The sequence below is a fragment of the Thalassophryne amazonica genome, chromosome 23 (genome assembly GCF_902500255.1).
Source record: "Thalassophryne amazonica chromosome 23, fThaAma1.1, whole genome shotgun sequence".
Taxonomy (NCBI): domain Eukaryota; kingdom Metazoa; phylum Chordata; class Actinopteri; order Batrachoidiformes; family Batrachoididae; genus Thalassophryne; species Thalassophryne amazonica.
Window position 1 is genome coordinate 7,417,430 of NC_047125.1, and position 12,459 is coordinate 7,429,888.

Consider the following 12,459-nt stretch of genomic DNA (forward strand, 5'->3'; position numbering starts at 1 on the left):
GAAATGAGAGCAAGTCATGGAAAGCGACCGCTGGTTTTTGTCCTCTCGCAATAATCGTCAATCTGATGAGAACTATATTATTTCCAGTAGTCATGGTGACGGATGGGTAAGTCCTGCTGCATGCTACCATTTCTTTATTTTGCTAAATCCAATACTGCCATAATGTAATCTCTTATAAGGTGTATTTAGAACATCATGTGGCTCTTTCTGTACGTCATGTGACATGATATCCGGGAGGGTTTTTTTTTTTAAATCCCCCAGTTATGAAATACGGGGAGATATGGCAATCGCTTGTTAGCACAATATCTCAAGAACCAGTTGATCAATTTCATTCATATTTAGCATCAGTGTGTACTTGGGTGAACCTCGACACTTTGTATTACTGATTTGTGGGAACCATGATGATGTCATGTCCTGATGACTTTTGTTTAAATAACAATTCACAACTTCAACCTGCCAAGAAGCCCGCATATTCTCATTTGGCAGGGGAATACAGTGTGGAAAGAAAGTACTTGATACACCTGCGATTTTGCAAGTTCACCCACTTACAAGTTATGGAGGAGGCTGACACTTTCAGCGTATCTGCAATTCTCCTGTGAGAGACAGAATCTAAAAAAAAAAAATCCAGGAAATCACACTGTATGAGTTTTAAATTTATTTGCATTTCATTGCATGAAAAAGGTATTTGATACATTAGAAATACAGAACTTAATACTTGGTGCAAAAACCTTTGTTTGAAATTACAGAGACTGAACGTTTCCTGTAGGTCTTAACAAGGTTTGCACACACTGCAGCAGGGATTTTGGCCCACTCCTCCATACAGATCTTCTCTAGATCTTTCAGGTTTCTGGCCTGTCTCTGGGCAACACAGAGTTTCAGCTCTCTCCAGAGATTTTCTATTGGATTCAGGTCTGGAGACTGGCTAAGCCACTTCAGGACCTTGATGTGCTTCTTACAGAGCCACTCCTTGGTTATTTTGGTTGTGTGCTTCGGGTCACTGTCATGTTGGAACACCCAGCCACGACCCATCTTCAGTGCTCTGAGGGAAGGAGGATGATGGCCAAGATCTCGCGATACATGGCCCCGTTCATCCTCCCCTCAATGCGGTGCAGTCGTCCCGTCCCCTGTGCAGAAAAGCATCCCCAAAGCATGATGTTTCCACCTCCATGCTTCACAGTAGGGATGGTGTTATTGGGGTTGTACTCATCCTTCTTCAAACACGGCGCGTGGCATTTCGACCAAAAAGTTCTATCTTGGTCTCATCTGACCACATGACTTTCTCCCATGCCTCCTCTGGATCATCCAGATGGTCATTGGCAAACTTCAGACGGGCCTGGACATGTGCAGGCTTGAGCAGGGGGTACCTTGCGTGCGGTGCAGAACTTGAATCCATGACGGTGTAGTGTGTTACCAATGGTCCTCCTTGTGGCTGTGGTCCCAGCTCTCTTCAGGTCATTGACCAGGTCCTGGCGTGTAATTCTGGGCTGATTCCTCACCGTCCTCAAGATCATTGATACCCCATGCGGTGAGATCTTGCAGGAGGCCCCAGACTGAGGGAGATTGACTGTTGTCTTGAACTCCTTCCATTTTCTGACATTTGCACCAACAGCAGTAGACTTCTCACAAAGCTGTTTGGCTATTCTCCTGTAGCCCATTCCAGCCTTGTGAAGGTCTATAATTTTATCCCTGGTGCTCTTACACAGCTCTTTGGGCTTGGCCATTGTGGAGAGGTTGGGGTTTGTTTGTGTGTGTGCACTTGTCTTTTATACTCCTGAGTTTAAACAGGTGCAGGTAATACAGATAATGAGAGGAGAACAGGGGGGCTTCTTAAAGGAGAACTAAGAGGTCTGTGAATGCCAGAATTCTAATGAATCAAATACCTTTTTCATGCAATGAAATGCAAATAAATTATTTAGTGTGATTTCCTGGATTTTTTTTTAAGATTCTGTCTATCACAGCAGAACTGCATATACGCTGAAAAAGTCAGCGTCATCCATAACTTGTAAGTGGGTGAACTTGCAAAATCGCAGGTGTATCAAGTACTTTCTTTCCCCACTGTATGTCACACAGTTCGCTCGTATCAATCACCGTATTGCTGCAGGACACCGGTCTCCCGTGGATTCTTGACAGTCCCCAAACGCAACAATATTGCAGTTCCCACTGTTAAATTTGAGGAATGTTAACAGTGCTCATGTCAATCGGGAGCAAACCCACATAAAGCATTTAACAAAAAAACACCAAGACAACAAATAACACTAAAAATACTAAAGCTTAAGTGGGAATTTTAAAAGAAACAAACAAAGGCTCTGTGCATTCTCACCCGATTTGGGTTTAACTGGAGCTTTGGTGCTTTTCGGGACCTTGGGGATGACTTTGGGCGGGGCTTTGGTAACATCAAAGAAATCACTCAGGTCCAATTCTGCAGAAAATATTAGATCAGAAAAATAAAAAATACACAGATTTTATTTGTTAATGGCTGCTTAAATTACTTTTAAAAATAAACTTTGCAAACATGTCTTGCACATGCTCAGCAAAACACACTTTTCCACCATTATTATATCATTATTATATATGTGTTGCACAGCCACCGCGTAGGCTACAATTTCAGCCATTAATACAAGGTCCCTTCCCTTGTAACATTTTCACTTACTACTGGTCGATGTACAGTGCATCTGGAACGTATGCTTAATTTTTTCCACATTTTGTTGTTACAACCTTATTCCAAAATGGATGAAATTCATTTTTCGTCAAACATGTACACACAATACCCCATAATAACAATGTGAAAAAGGTTGCTATTGTTTTTTTTTTTGTTTTTTGCAAATTTATTAAAAATAAAAAACAAACAAACCAAAAAAATAAATTAAAAAAAATCATACGTACATAAGTATTCACAGCCTTTGCCATTAAGCTCAAAACTGAGCTCAGGTGCCTCCTGTTTCCACTGATCATCCTTGAGATGTTTCTACAGCTTAACTGGAGTAAACCTGGAGTAAATTCAGTTGATTGGTCATGATTTGGAAAAGCTCACAGTGCACATCAGAGCACAAACCAAATATGAAGTCAAAGGAATTGTTTGTAGACCTCCGAGACAGGATTGTCTCAAGGCACAAATCTGGGGAAGGGTACAGAAACATTTCTGCAGCTTTGAAGGTCCCAATGAGCACAGTGGCCTCCATCATCTGTAAAAGGAATAAGTTTGGTTCAACTAGGACTCTTCCTCGACCTACAGTGAAGCATGGTGGTGGTAGCATCATGCTGTGGGGATGTTTTTCCACTGGCAGGAACTGTGAGACTAGTCAATCAATCAATCAATCAATTTTTTTATATAGCGCCAAATCACAACAAACAGTTGCCCCAAGGCGCTTTATATTGTAAGGCAAGGCCATACAATAATTATGTAAAACCCCAACGGTCAAAACGACCCCCTGTGAGCAAGCACTTGGCTACAGTGGGAAGGAAAAACTCCCTTTTAACAGGAAGAAACCTCCAGCAGAACCAGGCTCAGGGAGGGGCAGTCTTCTGCTGGGACTGGTTGGGGCTGAGGGAGAGAACCAGGAAAAAGACATGCTGTGGAGGGGAGCAGAGATCGATCACTAATGATTAAATGCAGAGTGGTGCATACAGAGCAAAAAGAGAAAGAAACAGTGCATCATGGGAACCCCCCAGCAGTCTACGTCTATAGCAGCAATAACTAAGGGATGGTTCAGGGTCACCTGATCCAGCCCTAACTATAAGCTTTAGCAAAAAGGAAAGTTTTAAGCCTAATCTTAAAAGTAGAGAGGGTGTCTGTCTCCCTGATCTGAATTGGGAGCTGGTTCCACAGGAGAGGAGCCTGAAAGCTGAAGGCTCTGCCTCCCATTCTACTCTTACAAACCCTAGGAACTACAAGTAAGCCTGCAGTCTGAGAGCGAAGCGCTCTATTGGGGTGATATGGTACTACGAGGTCCCTAAGATAAGATGGGACCTGATTATTCGAAACCTTATAAGTAAGAAGAAGAATTTTAAATTCTATTCTAGAATTAACAGGAAGCCAATGAAGAGAGGCCAATATGGGTGAGATATGCTCTCTCCTTCTAGTCCCCGTCAGTACTCTAGCTGCAGCATTTTGAATTAACTGAAGGCTTTTTAGGGAACTTTTAGGACAACCTGATAATAATGAATTACAATAGTCCAGCCTAGAGGAAATAAATGCATGAATTAGTTTTTCAGCATCACTCTGAGACAAGACCTTTCTGATTTTAGAGATATTGCGTAAATGCAAAAAAGCAGTCCTACATATTTGTTTAATATGCGCTTTGAATGACATATCCTGATCAAAAATGACTCCAAGATTTCTCACAGTATTACTAGAGGTCAGGGTAATGCCATCCAGAGTAAGGATCTGGTTAGACACCATGTTTCTAAGATTTGTGGGGCCAAGTACAATAACTTCAGTTTTATCTGAGTTTAAAAGCAGGAAATTAGAGGTCATCCATGTCTTTATGTCTGTAAGACAATCCTGCAGTTTCGCTAATTGGTGTGTGTCCTCTGGCTTCATGGATAGATAAAGCTGGGTATCATCTGCGTAACAATGAAAATTTAAGCAATACCATCTAATAATACTGCCTAAGGGAAGCATGTATAAAGTGAATAAAATTGGTCCTAGTACAGAACCTTGTGGAACTCCATAATTAACTTTAGTCTGTGAAGAAGATTCCCCATTTACATGAACAAATTGTAATCTATTAGACAAATATGATTCAAACCACCGCAGCGCAGTGCCTTTAATACCTAAGGCATGCTCTAATCTCTAATAAAATTTTATGGTCAACTGTATCAAAAGCAGCACTGAGGTCTAACAGAACAAGCACAGAGATGAGTCCACTGTCCGAGGCCATAAGAAGATCATTTGTAACCTTCACTAATGCTGTTTCTGTACTATGATGAATTCTAAAACCTGACTGAAACTCTTCAAATAGACCATTCCTCTGCAGATGATCAGTTAGCTGTTTTACAACTACCCTTTCAAGAATTTTTGAGAGAAAAGGAAGGTTGGAGATTGGCCTATAATTAGCTAAGATAGCTGGGTCAAGTGATGGCTTTTTAAGTAATGGTTTAATTACTGCCACCTTAAAAGCCTGTGGTACATAGCCGACTAACAAAGATAGATTGATCATATTTAAGATCGAAGCATTAAATAATGGTAGGGCTTCCTTGAGCAGCCTGGTAGGAATGGGGTCTAATAAACATGTTGATGGTTTGGATGAAGTAACTAATGAAAATAACTCAGAACAATCGGAGAGAAAGAGTCTAACCAAATACCGGCATCACTGAAAGCAGCCAAAGATAACGATACGTCTTTGGGATGGTTATGAGTAATTTTTTCTCTAATAGTTAAAATTTTGTTAGCAAAGAAAGTCATGAAGTCATTACTAGTTAAAGTTAATGGAATACTCAGCTCAATAGAGCTCTGACTCTTTGTCAGCCTGGCTACAGTGCTGAAAAGAAACCTGGGGTTGTTCTTATTTTCTTCAATTAGTGATGAGTAGAAGGATGTCCTAGCTTTACGGAGGGCTTTTTTATAGAGCAACAGACTCTTTTTCCAGGCTAAGTGAAGATCTTCTAAATTAGTGAGACGCCATTTCCTCTCCAACTTACGGGTTATCTGCTTTAAGCTACGAGTTTGTGAGTTATACCATGGAGTCAGGCACTTCTGATTTAAAGCTCTCTTTTTCAGAGGAGCTACAGCATCCAAAGTTGTCTTCAATAAGGATGTAAAACTATTGACGAGATACTCTATCTCACTTACAGAGTTTAGGTAGCTACTCTGCACTGTGTTGGTATATGGCATTAGAGAACATAAAGAAGGAATCATATCCTTAAACCTAGTTACAGCGCTTTCTGAAAGACTTCTAGTGTAATGAAACTTATTCCCCACTGCTGGGTAGTCCATCAGAGTAAATGTAAATGTTATTAAGAAATGATCAGACAGAAGGGAGTTTTCAGGGAATACTGTTAAGTCTTCTATTTCCATACCATAAGTCAGAACAAGATCTAAGATATGATTAAAGTGGTGGGTGGACTCATTTACATTTTGAGCAAAGCCAATAGAGTCTAATAATAGATTAAATGCAGTGTTGAGGCTGTCATTCTCAGCATCTGTGTGGATGTTAAAATCGCCCACTATAATTATCTTATCTGAGCTAAGCACTAAGTCAGACAAAAGGTCTGAAAATTCACAGAGAAACTCACAGTAACGACAGATAATAACAAATAAAACTGGTTTTTGGGACTTCCAATTTGGATGGACAAGACTAAGAGTCAAGCTTTCAAATGAATTAAAGCTCTGTCTGGGTTTTTGATTAATTAATAAGCTGGAATGGAAGATTGCTGCTAATCCTCCGCCCCGGCCCGTGCTACGAGCATTCTGACAGTTAGTGTGACTCGGGGGTGTTGACTCATTTAAACTAACATATTCATCTTGCTGTAACCAGGTTTCTGTAAGGCAGAATAAATCAATATGTTGATCAATTATTATATCATTTACCAGCAGGGACTTAGAAGAGAGAGACCTAATGTTTAATAGACCACATTTAACTGTTTTAGTCTGTGGTGCAGTTGAAGGTGCTATATTATTTTTTCTTTTTGAATTTTTATGCTTAAATAGATTTTTGCTGGTTATTGGTAGTCTGGGAGCAGGCACCGTCTCTACGGGGATGGGGTAATGAGGGGATGGCAGGGGGAGAGAAGCTGCAGAGAGGTGTGTAAGACTACAACTCTGCTTCCTGTTCCCAACCCTGGATAGTCACGGTTTGGAGGATTTAAGAAAATTGGCCAGATTTCTAGAAATGAGAGCTGCTCCATCCAAAGTGGGATGGATGCCGTCTCTCCTAACAAGACCAGGTTTTCCCCAGAAGCTTTGCCAATTATCTATGAAGCCCACCTCATTTTTTGGACACCACTCAGACAGCCAGCAATTCAAGGAGAACATGCGGCTAAACATGTCACTCCCGGTCTGATTGGGGAGGGGCCCAGAGAAAACTACAGAGTCCGACATTGTTTTTGCAAAGTTACACACCGATTTAATGTTAATTTTAGTGACCTCCGATTGGCGTAACCGGGTGTCATTACTGCCGACGTGAATTACAATCTTACCAAATTTACGCTTAGCCTTAGCCAGCAGTTTCAAATTTCCTTCAATGTCGCCTGCTCTGGCCCCCGGAAGACAACTGACTATGGTTGCTGGTGTCGCTAACTTCACATTTCGCAAAACAGAGTCGCCAATAACCAGAGTTTGATCCTCGGCGGGTGTGTCGTCGAGTGGGGAAAAATGGTTAGAGATGTGAACGGGTTGACGGTGTACACGGGGCTTCTGTTTAGGGCTACGCTTCCTCCTCACAGTCACCCAGTCAGCCTGCTTTCCCGGCTGCTCGGGATCTGCCAGGGGGTAACTAACGGCGGCTAAGCTACCTTGGTCCGCACCGACTACAGGGGCCTGGCTAGCTGTAGAATTTTCCACGGTGCGGAGCCGAGTCTCCAATTCGCCCAGCCTGGCCTCCAAAGCTACGAATAAGCTACACTTATTACAAGTACCATTACTGCTAAAGGAGGCCGAGGAATAACTAAACATTTCACACCCAGAGCAGAAAAGTGCAGGAGAGACAGGAGAAGCCGCCATGCTAAATCGGCTAAGAGCTAGTAGCTACGCTAAGCTAGCGGATTCCTAAAAACACCCAAAGTGAATAATGTGTAAATAATTTAGAGGTGATTCAGCAGAAGGAGTGCTTTAGTTAAGGCACGTAAAGATTACACTGGGAAACAAATCGTAATCTAGATAACTAGATCAATCTAACTGCGCAGATTAAACAGCTAACAGATACAGAAAAACACCGCTGTGCTCCGGAACAGGAAGTGATACAATACCGCAGTGAGAGCCAAGATTGAGGGAAAGAAGAATGCAATAATGTACAGAGACATCCTGGATGAAAACCTGCTCTAGAGTGCTCTTGGCCTCAGACCCAGGCCACGGTTCATCTTTCAGCAGGACAATGACCCTAAGCACACAGCTAAGATATCAAAGGAGTGGCTTCAAGACAACTCTGTGAATGTGCTTGAGTGGTCCAGCCAGAGCCCAGACCTGAATCTGACTGAACATCTCTGGAGAGATCTGAAAATGTCTGTGCACTGACGATCCAACCTGATGGAGCTTGAGAGGTGCTGCAGAGAGGAATGAGCAAAACTGCCCAAAGATAGGTGCACCAAGCTTGTTGCATCATATTCAAGAAGACCTGAGATTGTAATTGCTGTCAAAGGTGCATCAACAAAGTACTAAGCAAAGGATGTGAATACTAATGTACACGTGATTTCTTACCCTGGATATAGCCTTTTCGACCTCCTCCCATCAGGTAGGAGGCTACGGTCCCTTCGGACCAGAACCTCCCACCATAAGAACAGTTTTTCCCCTATGCTGTTAGCCTCCTCAACAAGAACCTTAGAACTCTACATTGTTGGTATCACCACTAACGACCCTGTGTTGTGTACTCTGTCTGCACGGATCACATATGGGTGTGTGTGTATATATATATATATATATACACACACACACACACACACACGCACCCATATATGGGTGCGTATATGTATATACATCTTATATATTATCTTAGCTCATACATTCTGTACATTTTGTAACATTGTATAGTGTAAAGTTTTATTATATATTACTTGTTTTACTGCTCTTTTTTTTGTCTTTTATGTTAGCACCAAGTACTGCAGCAATTTCCTAATGTTGTGAACTTGTTCACTCATATGGCAATAAAACTTTTCTGATTCTGATTAGTTTATCATTTTTAATGAATTTGCAAAAAAAAAAAAAAACTTCTTCATGTTGTCATTATGGGGTGTTGTGAGTAGAATGTTGAGAGAAAAAAAATTTAATTTAATCGATTTTGGAATAAGGCTGTAACATGACAAAATGTGGAAAAAGTGAAGTGCTGTGAATACTTTCCGGATGCACCATAGCTAGATTCTGCCCAATCAGCGTAACTATAGCAGTGATGTCATCGAAGTGAATCCATCGGAGATGACTGGATGATGACTAACCAATATCTGCCACGCTGATTTTATACAGCACCGGAAAATGTTACATGGGACCCCATGTCAATCGCCATCATTATGGCAGATCACTGCTCTTTCATAAATTTGGTCACCCGAGGGGAATTCTCAAGCTTATCTTGTGCACAGAAATAAGAGGTGCAATCTGCAACCTTTTTTTTAAAGAAGACAAATATAATTGTATGCACATCCAAGGAGTGTAAAAACTAATGCCAATAACATATGAGGCCAAATTTCCAGAACATCAATCATGAATTACTTTCAAGAACAAATTTTTTTAAAGGCTGAAATAAATGCAACTAACATTGTTGAGGCAATGACAATAACACCACCAATGTTCTGCAAAGTCGAAAAAAAAAACAAAAAAAAAAACCAGTACCACAGAGAGATCTGAGGAGGGTCATTCCATGTCAATTCAACAAATATTTGAGGGGCCTCACGCACTTTGTCTCAGATTTTCTTTAAATTCTAATCAAATGTTCCCAGGCTATTCAGAACAATAAATCTGAAGTGTGAGGCCTGTAGGCCAAGTAGTTTCTGAGATATGGCCAATTTAGTGTGCATGGGGTCTGCTGTTTTTTAGGCAAAAAATTATGGCCGTCATTTCTGGAGCCATGTTCAAGGTAGAATATCTCAGCAAATAATAGACTTAGAGGCCTGGAATTTTCTGTGGCAGTTGTCATGGACACCCAGACTTGGACTATAGTCAAACAACAGCCATTGAAACTAAACTGTGAAGTTTATGTATGCTCAAACTATGGAAAATATTACATTGACTATTGCGAGCATCCATGTTTGAGACACTGAAGCATACCATTACACTCAAAGAAGCCTTTCCATTTCTTGGCTCTTTAATGCCAGCTATACTGGCTATGAAATATGTAAATTTGTCATATCTGTGGTAAACAGTTATTGTGGGAGAAACCTCTGAAATCTGAAAAAAGCATTTTGTGGTTGAATTTTATTAGAAGAAAAGCTCATGTGGGAAGTAAATAAAACTCTTCAAACTGATTCCATTTTGAAGGTGTTGATATCTACTTTATGTGTTATAAATATGGCCTTCTTTATGAAACTCCTTCCTGGTTAATTTAAGCATCCAATTATGGCTAATTTGTGCACTCGCAAATGTATTTCTAGTGCTTAAATGACAATTTCATTTTAATTGTGCACACACTGCTTTTATATGATTCATGGCACACCCCAGAATGCTTACACATAGATCTGCCAGGGGGATTCCCCAAGGTTTCCACGGTTACTAGGCTTAACAATACCTATACGTATAACAATAACAATACCTTCAAAATGGAATCAGTTTGAAGAGTTTTATTTACTGCCCAAATGAGCTTTTCTTCTAATAAAATCCGACCACAAAATGCTTTTTTCAGATTTCAGAGGTTTCTCCCACAATAACTGTTTACCACAGATATGCCAAATTTACATATTTCATAGCCAGTATAGCTGGCATTAAAGAGCCAAGAAATGGAAAGACTTCTTTGAGTGTAATGGTATGCTTCAGTGTCTCAAACATGGATGCTCGCAATAGTCAATGTAATATTTTCCATAGTTTGAGCATACATAAACTTCACAGTTTAGTGTCAATGTCTGTTGTTTGACTATAGTCCAAGTCTGGGTGTCCATGACAACTACCATTCCAGGCCTCTAAGTCCATTATTTGCTGAGATATTCTACCTTGAACATGGCTCCAGAAACGACGGCCATAATTTTTGCCTAAAAAATGGCAGACCCCATGCACACTAAATTGGCCATATCTCAAAAAAACTACTTGACCTACAGGCTTCAAACTTCAGATTTGTTGTTCTGAATAGTCTGGGAATATTTTATTAAAATTTGAAAAAAATCTGAGACAAAATGCATGAGGCCCTCATTGAATTGACATGGAATGACCCAGGAGCTAAATATCACTGCTACCAAGTGAGAGCTCAAGCGTAACTATATGCTACCTGTTTTTATTCTTCCTGGTTAAATTCATTGCATTTTATTATTCCAAAGACTCTAATTGTGTAGTTCCTACCTCCTCCTTCTCCAGCGCCCTCTGCTGGTGCTACTGGTTTTGGTGGTTTTGGTGGAGAAGTCGCTGTCGTGGAGAGGGAGACATAAAACAATCCTGTATTTTAATGCTGTAATTATCCTACACAACATATACATGAAATGTTTATTTTATAAAAAGGAGCTTAAAAGTGTAGTTCCCTTTGATTTTTCACAAACTTTACTCAAATTTCTGTTAAATCTACCCATTATGAAGGAACTTTATTTCTGTCCAGAAGATATCCAGCAAAACTTTAAGAGCCCATTTTTTAAAGATCAAGCGGGCTGAGATTCAAGCCGACTTAGATTTCAACAAAACATGGCTCAGAGATGGAACCTACCAAGAAACAAATTTTCCCAAAATCTTTCAACTGAAAACCAAACGGTGACCTTGCCAGGAGTCATCAAAGTTCAAGGCAAAAATACGCAAAAACTGATATTTCATTAAATTCCCATCTTTCAAGTGGTGTAACATTCAGTACCATCAAGTCCCCAAGCTAGTTTAACTATCAAATGACTAATGGAGGCAAACTCTTTCATCTTACATACATATTAAGTTGGGGGATCAATGACGCTGAATATAGGGGACGCTCAAAGTCTGGTCATTTTGCAAAATTGGCAGTATTTAAAGGCCCATAACCCTCTGTGCCATCAAAACCCCAACCAGATTTCAATGTTATCAACAAATATAGGTCCTAGTCTATCAAAAGCAACTGAAAAAACATTGGGGTCTTGATGGCACTGGCCACCAGGGGGCACCAAAGTACTCACCTTGCCTAATATTTAGGAAGTTTAGCGCCACCTGGTGGCCCGCGCCATCAGCCTTTTTTAACAAAATTTGCAGGAGTGGATAAACCAACATCTCTACTTTATATAACATTTTACAGAATTCTGGGGACTCCTCTTATACTGGTTTGATGTAAACCTGCCTGAACTTTAAAAAATATTGGCTCTTAAAATGAAATTTGTTCACATTTTATCCAGAGTTCTTCAAAACAGGATCTCAGGTGGTGTGTTTATTGGCTGTGTCCTTCTACCTCCATTTGACCTATTTTATTTCAGGTCTTTCTTGTTTCTGCTGCTCTGTGATGCTAACATTAGCGTATTTGGCCGCTGAACGGCATGCTGGGAAGCAGTGTTTTATCACTGTAAGTCCATGTGGGTCAAAATCTTAAAATGTTTCCAGAAAATGTGAATTTAGATCATACTGGTGAAAAATATAGTAAATCCTTTATCTGAATATTAACAAACAAAATGAGTGTTTCTAAAAAACACATTTTTATGGCAAATGGTTAAAAAAATAAAAGGGACAATACC

General features: G+C 40.3%; 1 protein-coding gene across 3 annotated transcripts in view; it reads right to left on the bottom strand.

The window, feature by feature from the left end:
• The window catches only part of cd99l2 (CD99 molecule-like 2), a 40,492-nt gene that overhangs the window by 18,637 nt on the left and 9,396 nt on the right, over nt 1-12,459 (bottom strand). For 2 of the 3 annotated variants that reach the window (XM_034164188.1, XM_034164186.1), the window contains exons 3-4: nt 11,129-11,194; nt 2,321-2,419 (exon numbers count right to left, since the gene is read on the bottom strand). In XM_034164188.1, coding sequence (XP_034020079.1) covers nt 2,321-2,419; nt 11,129-11,194 — 165 coding nt within the window. The remainder of the gene's footprint in view (nt 1-2,320; nt 2,420-11,128; nt 11,195-12,459) is intronic. The other variant, XM_034164187.1, reaches the window with a different exon arrangement.